The sequence below is a fragment of the Stigmatopora nigra genome, chromosome 21 (genome assembly GCF_051989575.1).
Source record: "Stigmatopora nigra isolate UIUO_SnigA chromosome 21, RoL_Snig_1.1, whole genome shotgun sequence".
In the NCBI taxonomy this organism is placed as follows: domain Eukaryota; kingdom Metazoa; phylum Chordata; class Actinopteri; order Syngnathiformes; family Syngnathidae; genus Stigmatopora; species Stigmatopora nigra.
The window spans coordinates 4,931,879-4,954,911 of record NC_135528.1 but is presented as its reverse complement, the minus strand read 5'-3'; the positions used below and the strand labels follow the sequence as shown (position 1 = coordinate 4,954,911).

Below are 23,033 nucleotides of genomic sequence, written 5' to 3'. Positions count from 1 at the left end.
AATTTATAAAGACAAAAGCCTTACTATACATGGTCATTTTTTAAGAAGACTTACTACTATAGACGTTTGATGGTTTCCACGTTTGTTGTCTAAAACATGGTGCAAAGACAACATCTCTGCTCCTCTCCATGATTGGTTGCCTATTATTGGGAATAAGAAACAACATAATCAACATTTTAGTTACTTTTAGGCATTTGACATTTTGTTTCCAAGTGGGAAAACCATGACTCTGTTGATTCAAACAACAAAAAAAAGGGCGATGATACGTTATGGCTTCCCAAAAGGAGTCGAATACTGGCCATCTAATGACTTGGGATGGTTTGGAGCCGTGCGGGTTGTGAGATGGAGCGCGGTGGCCTAATGGTTCGCCGACCATTTCCACGACAAAGCAGCAGCTATTAAGTGGCCGGATGGAGTCTCGCGCCTTTAAAGACGCAGCTGTTGTTCGTCGGAATCACTTTGCACGTCCTTCTGAAAAAGAAATAAAGCCACGGCTCGGCTTTTTCATTTTAAACATCTTTATTTAGTCAAAGTATCTTCTCTGTCAGTGTGGACTAGGAAAACCAAACATCTACCAGAAATGATTAAAAATCACAAATACAAGCATAACAAGAAGGTTGACTACAAGTCAAGTTTCTTTTGTTTAATACTGGAGCCAGTGAATTGGTATAAAAAAATATAAACATAATTTATAAATCTACAATATGTGCATGAGAATGGTTTGTCCCAAAACGTGATGCCGAATTTTTACAAGTAGTAAATAAGATTTTTTTTAAACATGGCCACATAATCCAACCCTGTTTGGTTTATGTTAAAAAAATCAACGACATCAACGGCACTGAAAAATTCCGATAAATCTTTGACTATAATTACAATCATAATTAGATCAATAAACTAATGTCATTTTACTCTTTACTCTTTTTTTTAAACATATTTGACGTCTATGAAAAACAATAGCTTCCTAATTATATATCACTTTTTTTTACTTGTATATATAGTACATTATAATTTTTTGGGATCAATGTTTGTTAAAATGATCTACACGAGATGGAAAATGCGTTATTTGTACCTCCAAAAAAAATAAGTATGATTGGCTCCAGGGTAAATATTCCGAAAAAAGATGTCGGGAAAAATCTGAAAAACGAGACTGGGATTATTCAAAGTGCACTAGAGTTCAATCATCACATATGTACAAACTTTCCATAGCGGGTAAACCAGTGTGGCCGTTTCGACACAAATCAAATAATAATAATAATGTTTAGCTGCTAAATTCTTTGGCATATGTGGTGACGGCCCCATTTGGAAGGTTTGTTGCCGCTTTTAAAGATGTAAAAAGAGGAATAGAAAACCAAAACAAAAGCCAAAAGTATCAAATTTCCCTCCTCTATTTGTTTTTTTTCTTCTTCTTCGCAATGAAATAAAAAATCGGGAATATCGATGCTACAAAACGGGTTTCCTATCTGTACAGAACATTCGTAGTTTTCACGACATGGTGTAATTTGAGTGTGTCCCACTTCACATAAAGTCATTGAGCTCCGCCTCCAACGCGGCCGCCATCTCGTCGGCCTCCGAGGAACTGCCTTCCTCTTCGTCTTCCTCCTCTTCTTCGTCTTCATCGTCTTTGGAGGACACGTCGTCCTTGTCGATGTCGTCTTCCCGGCCGTCGTCGTGCTTTCGTTTGTGGCCCCTGCGGATGAGAAAATATATAATTTTATATATATGTTTTTAAACCAAATTTGGATACTTTACTGCTATTTCTTTCCATGTGGGTCAGTTATGGCAGCCTGAAAAGTATGTGTCTATTGGTTGGAACTGGTATTATTTACTAATAATAGTCAATGACAATTCTATTTATGAAATTGGAAAGGCTGCAGAAAAATGGATGTTTTTTCTTTTTTAAATGATATTGACATAGGACAGGGTTTGCCCTTTAAATTTAGTATTAGTGTTGTATTGCAAAAAAATACAAATGACATAATTAAATAACAAAATATTGCGATGAATTAAAAAAAGACTAAAAGTGTAATGATGATAGGTGATATTTGTTGATATTGCGAAAGAAAAAAAATATGAAAAAAGGAAAATATTTGCAGTACTGTGAGTGCAACTCATTGCAATTAAGCAATACTTGTTCCCCACATGAACTGAATCCACTTAGTAGCCCAATAGAGACTCCATTAGCATGCTTTTCTCAGTTCCTCATCATCAGGAATTATGAATGTGAAGATCAAGGACATGGAGAAAAGGAAAAAAAAGTGAAATAACTTCTAATGGAAATAAATATGTGAATTTGACATATAAACTTGGCCATCATTTCTTTGTGTTTGTCCTACTTTTTACCCACTAAGGGAATGTTGGAATATTTTCAAAGACTATTGAAAAACAAATAACGTTTAAAACTATGCAATAACAATAACTTAACGTTTTTTAACAGCGTCCGCAATGTTGAATATCTTAAAATATATGCCACTCAGGGCCTTTAAAAAATTGCCAATGGCGTTTCTGTAGAAGAAACTCAGTCAGTTGAAAACTATCCATCTTTCGAGACCCACTTGAGTTCCACCACGACACGCGTCGTAGAAAGACTTTTGCATCAAGCTAATGAGGCGCGGATGGGTCATCTCCCAATTGGGGAGGGGGTGGGATTCTGACTCCAACCCTGCTGAGAAGCCCCTCGACCCCCCTACTTCATTAAACCACAGCCCTGTCAAAAAAAGCCACCCGCAACAGCAGAACCGCGGTTTTTGTGTTCATTAAAGGTTAGATGCCGGCCCGGATCAGCCGAAAGAGCGGTCGACATGACGGCTTCGGCGGACCCCCACGGTTTGGAATAGTGTCACCACGACATGCTTGGAATTGAGGCAAATTGTCATTTCCGGAATCATCCAAAAAATGTGAGGGTCTCCTGCATATGAAAGCGGAAATTAATGATTATTTCTTTAGCCAAATTGCAAAAAAAAACAACAAAAAAATGAGACCAATCCCAATGTACAAGATTTACTAATAAGCTTTTCCTCATTTTAGCTGCTTAAATGAATGGGAATGTCCATATAAACATATTTTTTAAAGTCAAGACAAGGCATTTTTAAGGGAAATGTAGTATCATGTTCACCAAAATATTGACAGCGTGAAGGAAAAGTTAGGAGAAAATCACAGAATGACATGACAGCACAAAGCGACTCAAATGTGGAAAGGATTTCCACTCAATCTTATTTTGTAGGGGGGAAACTTTTGAACCATAACGGCTTTATCCACTTAAAAAGAAACCAAGGGCACTTCAAATATATTCATTTAAAGTGGCATTTTCCTGCAAAGCTAAAAGACAGAAAAACAGGAGGAAAATATTTTTTGCTTGATTGACTTTTGATTGACAATTTGTAAAAATGGCAGCCATGAGGTCAATATTTAATTTAGGCTAACTTGAGATGCATTCCAAATTCTATTTATGCAATTTAATGGTAATTCTTACACTAACAATGTGAAGGTCATTGAAAATAATTAGTATGTATCATCAATACTCCCTAGCAGATTTTTTTCTCTAATTTGTTTCTTCTTACTTGACCTCAAAAGAAATGCTGAGAAGCCATTTCTGCAAGAATTTCTTCTTAATCATACGCAAAAATACATAGCAAATCCTAAAAAAAAGAAAAAAGACATCCAATTACCCGCCATCACACTTCCAATGTACGCCAAGAACGATAAATATATCCGTATCTCCACATTTGAAAGTTAAAGTAGGCAGGCCAGGATGGACTTTAATGAATGAGGAAAATTAGAATAGTAAATAAACAAACGTCGTTTCCAAGGCAACTGCTTCATCTGTGTTTTTATTATTATTATTTTTTTATATGGGCGAAAATGTGTTTTCGAACCTGACCCCAGACACGAAGCATTCAAATTAAAGCAAGAGAAGAAGAGGGTTTTGATAGCCTCCCTCCCAACTCCTCATCCGCCATTGGAGTGGGCGGAGAGCACGGAGCTAAAAAACGAAGCCCCCGCACGCCGCTAATTGCCCCGGCGCCGAAAGGTGGCCGCTAATGAGGTACTCCTAACGAGGAGTCTCCGTTCTAGGCTGCAATACTCCAGACAAACCGTGAGTAATAGTCATAGGAGTCATCGGAATATGGAAGTGGAATTTTTATTGATCAAAATCCCTCAAAGGTGCTGTATGGGTAATTAAAAATCTTTTAGTAACACTGAAGATTTAAAGTTATATATAGAGAGTCATGGTTGGGCCAAGAATTTAAACGGTAGAATAGAAAACTACTTTCTGAGCCACTTTTAGCACTATTTAAGTTTAATTATAAAATGGTTTAACTTCAACATTTGGAAAAAATTATGTTAAAAAAGAATTGGGGAATACAAAACGGCGCAAAAATTACTTTCTGAGCCACTTTTATCACTTCAATTTTAATTATAAAATTGTTTAACTTCAATATTTGGAATAATTATGTTAAAAAAGAATTGGGGGCTTATATACATGAAAGAAAATCGACTAAAAATATCAAAAGGAATTGAGAAATTGGAAAATACTAAATGAAATATACAAAAAATATTGAAAATCGACATAAAAATAAGATATATTATGATTTATGATACTTCCCAGAGGAATAGCCAAGATATTCTACACTGAAGAAAAACCCTTTGCAAATTTGACACATCTCAAACTAAACCTTGTCATGAATTATGCCAAAACACCTTTTGTACTTTTCTCGCATTTGAACATTTTGCACGCACAGCAATAAACAACTGCTCTGAATCGTCTAGCGTTCCCGAGGGAGTCATATTGAGCTGTAACAGAACAATAAGAGGAAAAACTGCTTAGACCGGCAGCTCGGAAGCAGAAAAACTGGGTCAGATTACTTGCAGTTTTAAAATGACTGCACGCTTATTTACTCTTTTTTTCCCTACATTAATAGCCTGGGTAAGCATTTCTATGCCTGGCAAAAGTTAAGTTTAGAGGAGGCAGGTTTAATGGCAAATAATAGGATCAAATTAGAAAGCCAAAAACACCTTAACTGGAACAATACTGTTAAATATGCAAATGCAACCTCAGTTTACAAAATCTTCCAACACAAAGCCGCGCCTCCACTGCAAGTTTTTATACTAAAAAAAATCCAACACATCAACAAGAACTGGCTCTAGAGGTGACTGTGTAGTTCTCTTCAAAAAAGTGCATTCAATCAAACCTTCTTTCTTTATACCTGGAATTCAATACCAATTAATTTTTGACCAATCATCTTAAAGCCCGACTATTATGCGTAACAACATCATTTATCTTCAACCTACACAACAAACTAAAGATGGAAATTAGCCCTAGGCTCCAATCTTACATATTTCCAAGAATACAAACATGTTCATTAATATATGCTGTCCCTTATAAAATAAATCGAACTCAAAATAGCAAAGCATTTTAAAATATCTCCATTTTAATCCACGAACTCCCATTGACGGTGATAGAATTCCAATCAATTTTGGTCTATAAACAATCAGGTAACTAAATTGGAGCTATGACAAAAGATGGCTAACAAAAATATTAACCCAATACCCTAAAAAATAGCTTTATTTCTATAAGGCAGCTTGTCCAAATGCATTTTTTTCCACTCTTCTATTCCTTGTTTAGGTTTACGCTCATAATTACAGAGTGCACTGGAACAGAGAGCACATCATGGGAAAAGCAACAAAATCAATACGACAGCATGCGTTTTTGTTTTATGGCCTATACAATAAAAAAAAATCAATTTAGTTTCAAGGCAGGCGCCATGTTTTTCTTCTCAAGGAGAAGAAAGCTCAACGAGGGCATAGGTGAATGTTGAGGATTCATTAAAACAAAAAAAAATAAAAGACGACAAAAGCCTGTCATTCAATTAGATAGAAGCAAAAAGCCATCAGGAATCCAATGCAATCATTTGAACAAACATCCAGGAAACGTGGCACCATTAGAGCAGTCTTTGAGGTATGAGAAAATCTATAAAAACAATTACTCACCAAAAAAGGCTGTTGGGTGGATCTAATTAGAAAACTCAGGGGGGTCTAATGTATGAAGAGGTAATGACTTCATTTACCTTACATGTGTACATTTGCCATGTCATTCTTGAGAAGTACTTTTAAGTTATTACAGTAGAACTTTTGATGTATAACGTATTTGGCGGACTATAGTGTTTTCCAACCACTATACAACGCCAGTTGTGTTGTAAGAACTTACAAGGATTCATAAACTGTAGTATTCCGAGATAAAAATCGAGCTACTACGAGATTAAAATTGAAATAGGATAAATATTACATCATATATTGTACTATTACAAGACTGAAATTGTGAAATGTTGAAATTGAAGTATATTTTGTTGCTTATTTTTATGTAACGTTTTGTTGATGTTAAGTCTGTGAGCAAAAAACTTCAGTTTGCATAATGTTGGGAGATTGAAGTAATATTGGGAGTAAAAAGTTGTGATGTTACGAAATTAAATTTGTTCTCGTTTTTATATTTGGAAGAAACGGTTTGGTTTTAAGGGCATCAACTTTTGGCAAAGTAAAGTTTTTGTAGGTAGTCTAGTGCGACTTATATATTTTCTTTTCATTGTATATTCGTTATCTGGTGCGACTTATACTCAGGTGAAATGTATATGTAAATCCAAAAAAACACTCCAGATGAATTAGCATATGTTTGATTGGTTTAGTTGATTTTTTTAATGATTTTGTTTACTATATTTTTCTGCATGTTCCAATTGCAAAGCTTGTCGAAAACACATTTATTTTTGTCAACATAAAAAAAATATAGGTTTGTGGAAATATAAACTGGATGAGAAGCGGAAAGACATTTTTTTCATGAGAACACATTCAAACCGAATGAAGAATTAAAGCGTTTTTTCGGATGTGAAATGTTTTTAGAGAAATGGCTCGAGCGGAAAAGATTGTATTTTTCTGCTCAATTTTATGTGGGCCAAAGCAGACGCTGATAAAAAGGAGGCAAACACCGACAGTCTTTGTGCTTTCCTGCTTACAGACGAGTCAGATAAGCAGCCAAATTTGAATAATTGAATTTCGTTTCCAGGCGCCGCGACATTTCATTGAAGTCTTTTTAGACGTCCGATCCATTTTGATGGCGACCGTTCGTTGGCGGTGAATAGGTTGAATATGATGACCGTGTTTCTATTAAATTCCATGCAGCACCTCCCATTAAAGTATCTTCTTATATAAATGTGCACTGTTATATAATCCAAAGCGAGGCTGAGGTGTTTTTTTATGAGGCAGCAAATATACGTGCAGTGTACTTTTTTGCAGTATTGAATGCAAAGTAGTACGATTTAATACTTGGCCAAGGATTCAGATTTCCCAATGTTATTCTTTGTGAGCCATACAACGAATTTAAAAGTCAAAATACATACATAGAAGTGCCTTTAATTTTTTTATAGTAATTTCAGCACTTTTAAAGTGGAAAAAAATGAATATTTTTAAAAATATTATTATGCTGTTGCCAATCAATTAGAGGATGGATTCCAGAAGAGTTTACTGCAAAAAAAAGAAGATTAAAGCAGTTCTAGATGTAATATCTCAGTTCTATCACCAGCAATTTCCATATTTTAGCTCACAGGTTAGCAAAGAACCAAATGCACCCATCAAAAGAGCCACATGTGGCTCCCGAGCCATAGGTTCCCTACCCCTGGATTAGAGGAAAACAATATTGACGTGCAATTTTACAATCGACCTGCTGCAGAGGGTTTCTCCAGTTACATATTTATATTCTATGGAATCTAATTGTGTCCAAATTGCCCATTAAAATAAATGAGTAACCAAGCCTTCCTGGAACATTAATATCTTTTCTATAGGAGATGATTTATTCGCAGTTAATATCAAGCAACAATGGCGGCAAATTGACTTACCCCAGAGATTTTATCTTAGTTTAAAAAGGATGCGAAATGTGCTGATGGGAGCTTGAAAAGGAAATGGAAATAGTTACGAGGCTGTAAGTGAGCCATGTGCTTGACTTTTATAAGAAGCAGACTTTAACAATAAAAGAACGGAATGTAATCAATGTTTCATTTCATGTTGATCTTGTAAATACAAATACAAATCTTAACAATGATGCTTTAATAGTAGCCTGTCAAGAAAAAGGACTCAAAGCCGCCATTGTGTAGGATTGAATTGCGCTATGATGACTAATGTATTGTTACAATTGCAGTTTGTTGTGTGAGTAAGAAAAATAACTGCGTATTGTTGTTTTTTGTTATGTTTTTTTATTCCCATACTTTGTAACTTTTAAGTGAGTCGTGACTACAGTTTGTAAAAATGTTCTGAACATGAACATGGATTTCAGTATTGTTGTCGTCTGTGTAAACAACACTTTAATCACGGGTGGTTTATTTAACGTACGTTTGAAAACTTTAGTTTAAGAGGGTTTTGGGCAGTCTGGTTTGGGATTGAAGATAAAGCAGGAACGCTATTTTTCAGAGAAGGGTCATTTAAAAGTAAATTGTTTTTTTTTTGTTGGGACCAATACATCAAATACCCGATAAGAAATTGGTACTAGAGAAGTTTCATCAGCAAGCCAGGTCTAAATCTCCACCAAGGAGTCGATTGGGACTACACACGTCTGGGAATACAAAAATGAAACCCTTTTTCCTGAGAAAATACAAGTTACTTTAACAGGGGGCAAAAAACAGATTGAACAGCAGAATGGATTGAACTACTCTCAGATTGTGAGTCTTAAATCAGAAGAGTGGCGTGTTGAAAAACAACAAACTAATGTAAAAAAGTGTTTCCTGATTGTTTTACAATTGGTATTTATCTTCCCAAATAAGTACTACGGCTTTGAAAAAGTGTAGTTATGTGGAATTTTGTGACTATATGTGAATATCATTTTTTTTCACATGCTTTAATAATTCATTTTTTCTGCCTTACAACTAAAATGCCGAATAAGCCCTTCTTCTAACTAGTCTTTGTCGCCTTCCATCAATTTACTCCTTATTTCTGAAATCATCTAGACTCATTTGACATTGAAACGAGAACTCAGTTTCCACAACACATTTTTTTTCAATATCTATTGAAATCTAAAGTGCCACTTAAAAAAATACTTAAATCGCAAATCTTACATATTTCTCCTTCAAAGCAGATATGTCCACTTGACAATAAACCAAGGTCACTTTAAGAACTTACACTTCCCACAAAGGGAAACAAATCAACCTAGTACCTTCCGCACCCTCAAAATTGGGCTTTGTCTGACCTAATCGTGGAAAAAGCCTTGACTGAAACACGAAAGGGTACAACTAAGGCGCATTTACAGAAGTATTAATGTCAATCATCTGTCCGTTACAGAAGTGGAAGGTTGTCAAGAAAAAAGTCATGTATAAATCAGAGAGCCCAGACTTGACAAGCATTGGAAAGTCACCCTCAAGCTTTTTACTAGACTGCAGTTCGACAGTGTAAAAAAATATATATATATATTTATATATACTCAGTACACTTGTGGCAATATTGGCACAGAGTATATCTTCCCTCAAAGCCATCAGAGAGTTAAGCTAGAGGGCTATATGTACCAAAAAAAGACACTGGATTTTATGATTTGATCATATTTTTTTTTAAATGAGGAGCAGCAGCGACTGATGAAACACATTTTTGCATTTCACACTTGGTCGTCTGACAACCTGAGCGCCGACCCTTCGCCGAAAGGTTAGAAATACTGGAGCGGGGGGACGGATGGGGAGAAGGGCGTGAGCGTGCATCAGTCAGAATAAACATGGACGGGAAATTAAATGAGATAGTGCCTGTCAACAGTAACCACAGGGCTTCAATTATCTTTGTCGATCCAACCCAAAACTATTTTTTTCTATTGTCAAAATTTGAATGGCATCTAATCGGGTTTACTCTCAGAATACGCCTTATGTCAAGTCAGGACTTCAGCTTGTTTTTTGTTTTTTTTTCGGATGTTTGTCAGTAAAACTGGAAGCAAAAAATAATGCAAAAGTGGAAAAGAGTGACAGTGAAATTGTCATTTTCAGGATCAAGCAGTGGTGGTGAGAAAACCTGCATTACTCCTGTATCTTAGCAACAGATGTGTATTGGTGTGGAGAAGCATAAATACACAAACAGAACTAACACGCGATGAAGTCATGCAATGAATAGCTTAGAAGTATATTTGTAAAGGAGGGATGGATGGTTATTAACATCCAATCATAATTTAGGTCCTTAAAAATAAGAAATAATTTATATGGCATATGAATTTTTTGTTATGTTTTTTAAAAAAAGGGTGAAAAAAGCTCATTTAAATGAAAGCGTGTGCCAATTTCAAAATAAAACTGGATTTATTCAGGCTGAAAATGAATCCAGATATGCTTGGATTGAGTCCAAGTAAAAATTTGCAGTTGTACTTCTTCTCTTGGACAATTGAATACATTTCTGGCATAAGTGTAAATGATTGATGAGGGTAAATTGTAGGAAGACATCCGTAAGATTACTGATGAATAAAGTATTTATAGGAGAGAACATTCAGATGGATTTATCAGCATATTTTTTAAGGATGAAGCAGTGGTATAGTCACAGCACAGCAAATTTCATAATACGTTCGTCTCAAGACAGGGTGCTGATTGGCTACTTTGCACTTCAATTATTCCGCAATATTATGACATACTCGTTAACTTTGACCTTCACTTAGCTGAGCTGATCAGAAAATGGCAAATAATAAAAAAAAAAAATAAATAGAGGAAAAATAATGACCTATTTTGAGATGCTGAAACTGTTTTAATGTGCCACCTGGGAGTTTGGATAACCCTTTTTGTGGTTGGCTATGTAAAAGTGTGACAATACTAACATTCAAAATGACCTTATCATTTTTATGTTGGACATATTGGGAATTTGTGCCTTACCTGGAAACAGTAGACATGAGATTGCCCTCATTGGATATCGTCGGGACTGGATCTTCCGTGTCAAGTGCCTGAGGACCCGACACTCCTCCCGTCAGTTGTCCGTCTCCTTTCCGATGATGTTGTTCTTCTCGCCCTTCTTCTTCCTCCTCCTCTTCGTTAGCGGCTTTCTCTTTACCGCGGCCTTCACTTTCGTTATCGCTTTCCTCGCCCAGGATGTCATCCACCTATCCACAATGACGTGACAAAAGAGAAAAACAACAACTATATTCAGCAACAATATTTATCAACCAGTGACTGACAGATGTCATTTTCCATCCCAATTCCATTCATTGTTGCTGTTAGGTTTCATTCCTCATCCTGAAAATGTAATATTACAGCTAATTTTTATGTTAAGCAAACCATTTTTAATTTCCCCAGCAGGAAGTCACTAAATCTACTAATTCCAAATAGCTTTTAATGAAAAAAAAATAAAACATTTCTTCATTCAAGCAAATGCTGTCCTTTATGAGACTTTAATGCGCTCTAGTAAAAACACAAGATTTGAAGGCCCATTACCATTTAAATTTAATGTTCGTTTTAAAAAATGCATCAAACAAAAAAAAACTGAAGCTGCATCATTAAAGTTTGCAGTTTGACAACAAAGAAACAAGCAAATACTAAAAATCCAGCTAAAATCACATTTTAAAATCTCTTGACATTTTATCCCGCCACAGTAAATACACGCAACTAATCCTTCCTTGCCATTTTATAAGCATTTATAAGCTCAAAAAAAAAAAATACTGAAGCAGTAAATGTGAGATGCAGTCGTTTGCTTTTTTTTGGATGGCCACCATTTCAAAAAAAAAAAAGTGCCACAGTTCATTTGACCTCGGCTGGAAATGGAGGTACTAACAATTGCCAGTTAAAGTACAAAGTTCCCATAACATCTATTTCCCGAAAGTAATCAAAGGCCACGCAAAGTGCACACAAGGCTTTTGAAACCCCCCCCCCCCCCCCCAAAGCTAGTTTGGAGGCTGGTGGTCTCCAGTTGCAAATGGACTGCAGTCCAAGTGTGATTCCAAAGCATTGGATTTATTTTCTGGAGTAGTGCGAAGATGAAAAGGAACTGATTTTTTTTTTTACACTGGCAGCAAAATTGAGACAAGATTAATTTTATAGTAATATGTGCAATCTTGGCGAGAAATGACTTGAGGCAACTTCTTTGGATATAGTTCATTTTAACTGACATTATAAGGCTTGTATAGAAAATAGCTTTGTTTTTGGGATTGCATTCCGAAATAAACTAACCATTTTGACTCATTGTAGGTATTCTAATCCTTCTATACCCCCCAAAAATATTTTTTTTTCATCTAAACCACCAACTAAAGTCTTTTTCATTCAACCCTAAAGCAACATATAATAAGATCTAGCAAAGTTACAGAAACAGCTCAAGAATCCAAAACAGGCTAATCTTCACCCTTTCGTCCTTATAAATAAATAAACAAGACCTTGTACTTTTTTCTCTCTTCAATAAAAGGTTTCCCAAGTTGGATTAATTCCCTTGTTTGAAATACTGACTTCATTTCTGAAAAGGTGCCAAAAGGTGGTAAGGGGTCAGCCTAGTTGTTTAATGGGGGTCTTTGTGTTAATAAAGGAAGGTTGATCTGATAGGGATGTTGGATGAGACAGATGAAAGAAGTGGAGAGGCGGATTAAAAAGAACCTAAAGCGCAGTTGTTTATTAGCTTGGGGTGAACTCAAGGCCATAATGCAACCTTCTGTGGGGAAAAGAAAGGCTCACTAAGACGTTAACAAACAAATGGCTGTTATAACTTCATAACCTGATTTGGGGCTTGCTTCTAAAATCATTGGATCAGTTTAGGAAGAGTTTTTTTCCCAGTTGCGCCAAAACTTTGTGATAAAATTCATTACTCTGACTGCATAACAACCCGACCCAAATCTGAATACGGAACAGAACATACTGTTATTCCTACGTAGAACTGATAGAATTAAAAAGTGAGATGGGAATGAACCCCAAATAAGATCCTTCATTTGGAATACCTTCAAAATGAATCGCACAGTACTTCAAGCGAGCAACAAAAAAGGTATAGACAACTTGCCAGACTAAAACAAAATGACTGCCAATGCCTGTGCAAATGGAAATGAGAGCACAGGGAATATTCCCCCAAAAATTCCAGGTTTAAAGACACACACAACAATACATGCAATGAAACTAGTCAGTTACCCAGAATCTGGGACAGGACCACTTCTAATTGGTCACTTTGGGGCAAGAGGATGTTTACAACAGTGTCAACTTTATGTATCATGTTAACTCATTGCCTCTGTTGACTAATTTGACATCATTTGAGGATTTAGTCCACCCAGGAGCTCTAAAAATCATTTATTGCAGGTTTATGATGGACATTTTTTTCCCAAAGAGCTTCCTTATAGAGAAGGTTATCATCCCTTGGCGTCTAACAAGGACTAAACCAAAGTATGGATGTGGGAGATCGATATCTGTAAGGGCTAGGATTAACGTGAGTGATGACTCGGCTGCATTCTACTATGATATCAGACTCAATGAGTCATGGCTCTCATGGGTTTTATGTTTGTGTCATTCAAACTCTGATGTATAGTGTCTAATTTTCCAATCAAAAAAAAAGAACAGATGGCAACAGAACTATCAAAGAGAAGCATATTCCTTGCATCACACCAGCGCCCCCGAAAAAATAAAAAAAAAATGGACGTCATTGCCAGTGACATTTAGCAGACTCCGATTTGTACATTGAGTCACACACACACACACACAATTAAAGAGCGGTTCCCTTTTGTGGTACCTTCAAGTCGGAGAACGTTTAGGAATGTCAGAGCCTGCCCTTTAAGCTTTGGATGACATTTGAAATGCACAGCTTCTACAAAAGTGCTTGCTTGGGTCAATCTGTAAAATGTTCCTTACCAATGTTCAACAATCATTAGCCTTTGGGGGAGCATACATTTCACCTTTGACCAATATTACCTCTAATTTTTCCATTGGTCTGGGCAGAAAGACAACCTCCCTAAGGGCACTGAGTACCATCATCATTGCTCGCAATGGGTAAACCAGTATCACATCTGCCATAAGCAGTTGCATGTCAATGTTACCTCTAATTTTTCATGTAAAACATGCTGTAAAACACAAACAAAAAAAACATAAGAGTGGACAGAGCTACTGCCACGGGCTGTCGCGTAAACGGCGCCATCATGGGGAAAAGGGTAAATAAAATAAAAATACATTAAAAAAAAAACAACTTTGGATTTTATTTACTACGCGCCATTTGATTGCTGCTGCGCAGAGAAGACCAAAGTAGTGCACAATTGCCTCTGACCCTTGTAACAACAAGCCCTATAAAAAAAAAAAACTAAGCTCTATATTACAAAAAATGACTAAGTTGATTTCGGGAAAGCCAAATATGTTCAAGTGAGGAATTAGGTAAAGAAGAACTAACTCTTAGAAGAGACTCATTAAGAGAACTGAAGAGGAGGCAAGTAACAACATCATTAATACTCTTAGATGAAGTATCTTGGCTTTATGGCCATGTAAAATGTCATATTTACACGAGTGCAATGTGGCGTTTCGGCAACAACGCCCCGTGTGAACACTGAACACCTCGTTAAGCAACTCTATCTTGAGCTTATGCTCCATTCCAATTAGACTGGCATTTAATTAAGGCGCAAATTAATGAGGTCCGTCGCATCGTAGCCTTGTACACAATGGTGCTAATTAATAATGGCTGCAAAACGCAAAAGAACGAGGAGATCTTTGGACCTCAAAAGAAAAATAAGGATGAAAGTGAATGTACTTGCAGCAGCTGCGGTTGCAATTTCCGCGTACACGCAGCGACAATTATTGGATAGATTATCCGGCCGATATTTCAGCGGAAAATTATAATGGAACGGCATTAGTGACATCATTCTAGCAGTTTTGCCATAGCAACATACTCAGAGGCTATTACAGTCATCAGACTTTCATTATAAGAGGAAAAAAAACAAGCATGCCACGTCTCCATGGTATTCATCTTAATATCAATTGCAATAAGGAGAGATTTGCAGAGAAATAATGACGACAAAAAACGAATCTGCCAATCTTTCAGGCTGTTTTTAAGCTGAATTTTGGTTTAAAAGTGGCAATTTTGTTTCACTGTGTAATGCCATGTTTAAATTAGCTTGATTCATTACTTAAGACTGCTCTTGGCAATTAATTTATTCATAAATAATGCATTAAATTACAAAATGTCACATACAGATATCAGATTTAAAGAATGCTGCTAATGCTGGATTGAATTTGGTTCAATTCGTGCCAAACTTGGATTGAATTTGGTTCAATTCGTGCCAAACTTGGATGGAATTTGGTTCAATTCGGGCCAAACTTGGTTTGAATTTGGTTCAATTTGTGCCAAACTTGGATAGAATTTAGTTCAATTCGTGCCAAACTTGGATTGAATTTGGTCCAATTCATGCCAAACTTGAATTGAATATGGTTCAATTTGTGCCCAATTTGTATTGAATTTTCCTCCCTTCTTTTAATTAAGTAGATTGTATCTTATCAAATCGTTACGGAAAGTAACAAGCAAATATCACTTCATTTCCTAACTGAACGAGAGGGCAACGTTAACCGATTTAACTGCGCTTGCAGTTTGCTATTCATTCAAAGCATAACCAATCAGAATGACGTCCAAGTCCTCGGAGGCACATTTCATTTTACAGCGTCTCATTTCAGATTGGGCTGCTCAAAGCGTAGGCGGAAAGATACCAAACATCCTTGCACTCTTGTTCAAAATTGCACGTTTTTGCAGTTTGAGCAAATCAGAGCGAGATGAATCCTCTCCAAACTTTCCCACCACCGTGAATACTGTTAAAACACCCCCCAAAATGTCCTTTACCTCTTTATCCATGCTCTCAAGGTCCTCCTTACAAAGCGTGTACAACGGCAATGTTTCCGACATGCTCGCCTGGCGCTTCCGACGCGACGGCCCGAGCGACTCGTCATCTTGGCTGCTTCCCGCCGTCACGTCTTGTTGGCAATTCGGAACTCCCCTGAATCATAAAAAAAAATGACTCAGATATATACTGGATGAAGGTCTTTTTGGTTTTTAAATTCTTAAAAAATATATCATTGAATACAACCCACTTGAGTTCATCTTATTTAACTTATGTCCAAAATCTGACAAAATGAATGTAGAAAACTACAATTTCAGTATATATACATATTTTTTTCATATAATACTAATAGTAGAACCAAGGTATTTAAATTATTAAAAAATATATCATTGCATACAACCTGCTTGAGTTCAGGCTACATTTTTGATATGGAAATGTGTTAATTAAACAGTGCATATCCTTTAAATTATGTCAAAAATCTGACAAAATCAATGTAGGAAACTACAATTTCAGTATATATATATATATTTTTTCACATAATACTCATAGTAGAACCAAGATTTTAAAACATACCAGTCTTTCATATTGATGAAATACATAGTAAAATCATTCTGAGGTGTTGCATATTTCGAAAACTTTATCTTTTATTACCCACAGAAGTAACTATTGCATAAATATGTAATCATAAAATTGTCTGGGCTCAGTACCTGAGACACGAGAGCTCCTGCTGATCAGACGTCTGAAGGAAAGGCGCCGGCGGCGACGCCTGAGGGGCTTTGCGGATCAACTTGCCCGTGACGGGGTCGTAGGTTCGAACCTCTGGGGCCGCCGGCGGCGGTCTTTGCTGGATGGGGGGTGGGTTTGGGAAAACGGGCTTTGGACGGGAGCATTGCTTGTCGACGAAAGCTGCCGGAGTGTTGCTCCTTCAACCCAAAGAAACAAAAAGATAGGACATTCATTTCTTTGGCATCCTCCCTTACGGATGTTATTGCCAAGACAGTCTTACCACGGCTGTTTTGTGTAGTCCTCCTTGAGAGGGAAAAGCTTTTCTTCAACCCTCTCCCAGCGCTCCAGACAACTCCAAAGCCAGTCAGGGTTGACCACATGGAGGTTCTTGCAGCCCTGTGCTTGACGGACCTTCTCCGTGCCTGGTGAACCCCCCCCCCCAAAAAAAAGTCAATACGAGGTCGATACGTGCACAGAGAAAAGGATGATTTCTGGCCTTTGACTTTTTTGGCAACTGAATAGCATCACGAAATCGATGCTCGGACGTTTGGTCGCCGGTCAAATGGTGACAGAGAGCTTACTGTTGAACCCAACTCTCAAAATTATATTTATGGGAGAGAGTTTAAAAACTAAGAGAGAGAGTTTTATATCTTAGAAAGAGAGTTTAATATCAAAGTAGCGTTTAATGTCTAAGTACTGTTTAATATCTAAGTACTGTTTAATATCCAAGTACTGTTTAATATCCAAGTGCTGTTTAATATCCAAGTACTGTTTAATATCCAAGTACTGTTTAATATCCAAGTACTGTTAAATATCCAAGTACTGTTTAATATCCAAGTACTGTTTAATATCCAAGTACTGTTTAATATCCAAGTACTGTTTAATATCCAAGTACTGTTTAATATCCAAGTACTGTTTAATATCCAAGTACTGTTTAATATCCAAGTACTGTTTAATATCCAAGTACTGTGTAATATCCAAGTACTGTTTCATATCCAAGTACTGTTTCAAATCCAAGTACCGTTTAATATCTAAGTACTGTTTAATATCCAAGTACTGTTTCATATCCAAGTACTGTTTAATATCCAAGTACTGTTTCATATCCAAGTACTGTTTCATATCCAAGTACTGTTTCATATCCAAGTACTGTTTCATATCCAAGTACTGTTTCAAATCCAAGTACCGTTTAATATCCAAGTACTGTTTAATATCCAAGTACTGTTTCATATCCAAGTACTGTTTAATATCTGAGTACATTTGACCGGCGACCAAACGTCCGGTCACTCACAAAATCCAACGAGAATGGTGCTTCTGCTTAAATAACACCTATTGATGATTTGTATTCAATTGTAAGTACTTACCTGATTTTGCGGCAATGAGGTGTGTGGTTCCATTGGCTTCCTGTGCGTTTAGAACCAAATTCTTGCCAATCTTGGCCCCCAAAGCTTTGGCGTGGTAGTACTCACGAGTCCTCTCGATGGGATAGCTGGTCGGATACAATCCACTGAACACTAACGTCGTTCCGTCTAAAGTTTTACTCTTGAGCTCGGGGACGATCTTACGAATGTCCGGCCCGTCGTCCGTCCCGGCCTTTAGAAAAGCCTCGTAACGGGCATAGTACTCGCCATGGATCCTTTCCAGCACCTCCTCCAGGTAAATGAGGTGATCGTCCTTGTCGTTATCCACTTCTTCTTCCTCTTCGTCCTCCATGCTCTGGTCCAGTAGCTCCTCCCCCGTGGTCACCCCGGACTGTTCGCTATTCTGGGATTCGGTTTCGGCTTCCCTCCTGTCCGTGCAGCCGTTCCCCAGCTCCGGGAGGAGAACGTCCGAATTTTCCGCTGAATCCAAAATTTGGACTTTACCACCGCTTTCTTTTGACTGGTCGCCTTCTTCCGGAGAAGCGTTTTCACGCTCTGACTTCTTCCCCTCGCTACCACCATCCGGCAAAGGCATTTTTTCGCCAGCAGACTCACTGTCACTGTCACTAGAGAGGTCAAAGTCCAAATTATTGGACTCATTGTTTGGCGTTGATGAGTTTGAAGTGTCCTGAGCCTCGATTGTCCTGGTAACTGCTTCTCGGCAATTTTCTTGATGATCAACCTCCTGAGTTTTTCCCGCCAAGTCCTCTGAACGCTTGTCCGTCAAAACGTCCTCCGACGCGGCGGGAGGCGTCCGCTCGTTTGTGAGGTTGACCTGAGAACAGCGGGAAGTCGCAGAGCCGTCTTTTGTCGACTTTTTCCTGAGGCCGTTATTTTTCTCGTCCGCTCCGACGATCTCGGATGCTTCTGGGTTTTCCGCGGGACGACCTGATGGGTTTCCTGCGGGATATCGAGCACAAAAAAATCAGTTTATATTCAAGAGTAGTGACAGACTGAAAGCATCTAGTTAAGAAGTTCAGTTATAAATGTGGACTAAAAAGAAGTAACAGTAAGTTTGATTAGTGAAGACAAATTTACAATAATTAGATATAAATGTAGACTAAAAACAAGTAACACTAAGTCTGATTAGTGAAGACAATGATAAGTATGTCACACATTGCAAAGTAGAGAAGTAAAGTTAGAAAATGATTTTAAAAAATAATTTCTTTCCAAAATACTTGATAATACACCTCGCCTATTGCTATTGTTGGCTGGGAGAGGCTCCAGCACCCCCACAGTTATCATCAAATTTCATTTAAAATCTAATCTCATAATGTGACTTGCATAAATGAACAAATTCAACAAGTTTTCTCCAAAGACACAAAATACTTCAAGTATCATCAGTATTATTTTATGTCTTGCTGTCTTAAGAACCCAAAAAAATGTCAACTCCTCCTTCCAAGAGGGAGAATTGTCAAAAAATTTGGTCTACGAATACAATTGTGTCATTGTAAATCACAAACTCTAAAGAAAAAGAGGCTACACTCTGTGTCCTCATTAAAAAGTCAAGACAGCATTGGACCAAAGACCTACTAACAGGAGAACTTTCTTGCTCTCTTAAAAACTCTTTCTTTGACATGACCGTGCAAGGAACTGGAAACAAATCCTTGAACACAACATTGAACTGAGCATGCAAAAACAAAAAAAAACATTATTCACAAGGACACTATTTCCCAAGAGGTTAAAAAAAGGAATAAAGAAAGAAAATCCATGTTAGTTTTGTACCTTTCTTGGCCATCAAAGCTTCTTGAGAGCCTGGCGGTGCACTAATATCCCCGATACCCTCAAAGTAGACATATTTCTTCACAGTGATGAGGTTAGGCGCAAACTTCCAGACGTCTTCACGGTCATCGATGATGCACACCATTGAGTCCCCACAGGGGAAAAGATACCTGTTAAAAAAAGCCATTTTATTGCCCTATTTTTCCCCCAACACTTTCCTCATTCACTTTTATTGACTGACATAGACATCCACTCTATTTAAATTAGCCAATAGCAGTGAACGATAAGGCAAATTTGCATGAAATATCCCCTTTAAAACCACTATGAATTATTAGAGCTGTAAATTTGGTATTCATAATGCATACCTAAGATTCCCCGTCTTGGAGAAAGGGTCGATGCATTCGTCTCTTGACAAGATGCGATGAGAGAATAGCTTTGTTTCCGGGTCCAGAAAGCCTAAGAAAACACAAAATAAAAGAGAAAAGCAGACTTTGGTTTATTTATATTTCATCAGGCGTTCCATTTAAATAATTTCATAACCCTTCTTGCTTTCTGGGTAGGAAATATAAAGCAGCTGGAGACCTGGGTTGGCCTCCACTCATCAGCGGTAGTAAATTTCAATTCCAAAAGGCATTAAACATTCATCGTATGGCTGCAAAAACAGCGCCTTGCTGGGGTTATATACCACTTGGCGTAATGGAAGAGCGCAGCCAGAATGTCAGACTTACTCAATTTCATTTTGATGCTGAATCAAAATTCTGCTGAGAGGACAGATGACTTTTATTTATCTTTTCCCCAGCTAGTTTCCATGGATGAATATGAGCATGTTATATAAGGACCGCTTCATAAATCAGTAAAAAAAAAATCTGATGTCACTTTGGTATTCATTATGTCAAGATTATAATAAATTCATTCATATTGGAGTCCATCTATTGTAGCTGCTTTGAAGACAAAATGTTGTCAAACAGTGCCCTCTTGCGGACACCAATGAGAAGTACAACATGCAGAATACGTTGTTTTTGTTGGAATGGTTATTTATCATGCAGAAAACATTGTTTTTGTTGGAATGGTCATTTATCCATAATAAAGGAGAGAAAATTACCGGTAATGGTGTGTGCATAAAGGCGGCTCCCAAACGTGAAGACGTGCAACTCGTACAACTTGGCAATTTTCTCCAGGAATTCTTTGCAGTGCGGCCGTAGTCGCGTGTGAAGCATCGGCTCTCCGCGACACAGCTGGAAGTGAAAAATACCCTAAAACATATAGAAAAAAAAAGGTTAAATTGTTTGCTCTTTTACACACACACTTGATATTCACATTGAACTCTGTAGTTAACAGTACAACCAAGATGAAACCAAAGTAAAATTTAATGCTTGGTCTAAACCAGACATGGTCAAACTACGGCTCACGGGCCACATACGGCTTTGTTTTTGGTGTTTTACAGCCCGTCTATCTTTTTTAAAATGACATTTTAATATTTCTTAATACATTCCTTTTTACTTGACTTTGTACTTTATACTTTTTACTTTAATGATGAGTGATGAGTATGTTAATACTTTAATCCTTTTTTTCTGTTTATGTTTCATATGTACTGTTAACGGATGCACTTTTTTATATGTATCGTATCTTGTGCAGACCCGACCCGGCCCAAACGTTTGCCCACCGCTGGTCTAAAACACAGAAACTAAGAAAATATTTTTGAGTATTTGAAAAGAACCTTATTGGACATTTTCTGGCAGTGTTGATCAGTAGTGTGGATAAGCGTCTGATCCAGATCCACCATCAGGACCAGCTTTTTGTTGCGGTGAAGTCGCTGCTGGTCTTCTCGGCCCAACTGCTCTGCTTGCTGTTGACGAGGAGGATGGGTCATTCAAATTTGAAAAGCCACAATTATAATTTTCACATTATTTGTGATGCATGTGTGTTAAAATCTGAGGCTCGATACATGGCATACTGTACTTAAATGCATCAAACGACTAACCTCATTGCTGACCATCAACTCGGGTACACTGTGCACCATGGAGACAGTTGCTGTGGAGATGGGAGTTTGCTGGTTTCCATTTGTGTTCTGCAGCCTGCAAGAAACACAAAGAGTGGGAGGTTCAGTGTTTTAAAGATTAGTTGCTATCATCATATTTGAGTACTATATAGCAACTTAAAACTTACTGGGTTAGGTCCTGCCCACATTCGGCACACAGGCCTTTCATAACAATCGGGTGGTTGCATCCTGTTATTCTGACAACGACACCTCTGAGGGGATAAAAAGACATGAATAAATCAATACATATCTACTATATAAGGCACTTCAACTAGGTGATGTGAGAAACTTTAAATAATTGCAATGCAGCAATATCCATCTAAATGGACAATCATAACAAGATCAAAGAATAGTAGCATATATATTCATCACATCTTACTGTATTTTGAAACAATCATCATATAAATGCATATAAAAATGAATATTCACCTGAAAATGTGTCAATGCCGCCAAAGACCAAATACAAATATTTCAACCACGCGGCATTTGCGTTGTCAAGCCAGACGCCGTTCGACAATAATCAACTTCCGCTTTCAAAATAAGAGCATTCCGCAACATTACGCATTTAAAAACAAACCGCACGTTAGTATGAAAATCAAGAGTTACTACTCATTCATTTTGCAATGGATTTCATATAAACAGTTTTAATGTGCAATACAAATAAACAATACATCCATTTAGAAGACAAGTACTTAACTTTAACAGGCTATGGCAAATCCCACAACACTGTCATTTGGCTAACTTGATTGCCTATCAAAGAAGCTAGCCTTCACGTTAGCGACCATGCTGTAGCCGAGTTGGCCAGATCTACTATAGATAACATAACAGAGACACGATCGGGTTCATATTCAGTCCCAAACCATAACATGTTCCCAGCACTTTACTCACCCGGGAGGTATAACCTGTCCAGGTTGACAGCACAATTCCTGGACGACACCCGCGCGGTCCGACTTCACCTTCCTCTCGGGTAGTCTGGGTGTCCCTTCCCCCTTCTCCGCGGGGATGGGGACGCAAAGCGCTAAGACTGAATCCACATTGACGTAAGATCCCGGCTTGACTTTCCACTCCACGAGACGACAGGGGAGAGTCCCGATCGTGCAGCAGATATCCGACACTTGCACCGCGGGGCCCAGCGTTGATGCATCGCCGCCGCTAGAATCAGCGGGAGGGCCCTCCATCTGCAAAAAAAGTCCTTGTGCAATAGCCCGTTTCAATCAGATCCGCTACAGATGTAACTCCAGAATCATCAAATCAACAAAATACCCGGTTAGGGATAATAAAAACAGCAGAGATGGGGTTTAAATCCACCTAGATTGCACAGGCAGCTTCGTTCACTCTTCCCGCCCGTAAACAGGAAATGGCAACACTGCAGACG

General features: G+C 37.7%; 1 protein-coding gene across 2 annotated transcripts; it reads right to left on the bottom strand.

Moving 5' to 3' along the window:
- Positions 1-518: 518 nt before the first annotated feature.
- Positions 519-23,033, bottom strand: ctdp1 (CTD (carboxy-terminal domain, RNA polymerase II, polypeptide A) phosphatase, subunit 1). 2 transcript variants are annotated; one of them, XM_077743908.1, is made up of 13 exons: positions 22,547-23,033; positions 21,787-21,870; positions 21,602-21,695; positions 21,338-21,466; positions 20,723-20,873; positions 19,986-20,076; positions 19,624-19,790; positions 17,842-18,798; positions 16,761-16,902; positions 16,462-16,677; positions 15,757-15,910; positions 10,860-11,083; positions 519-1,687 (listed from the first exon to the last, which is right to left on the bottom strand). In XM_077743908.1, the coding sequence occupies exons 1-13, from the start codon at positions 22,834-22,836 to the stop codon at positions 1,516-1,518; spliced, it is 2,871 nt and encodes a 956-aa protein (XP_077600034.1). In that variant the 5' UTR covers positions 22,837-23,033; the 3' UTR covers positions 519-1,515. The 2 variants fall into 2 exon arrangements, with proteins under 2 accessions (XP_077600034.1, XP_077600035.1); XM_077743909.1 differs by lacking the exon at positions 22,547-23,033 and adding an exon at positions 22,088-22,162.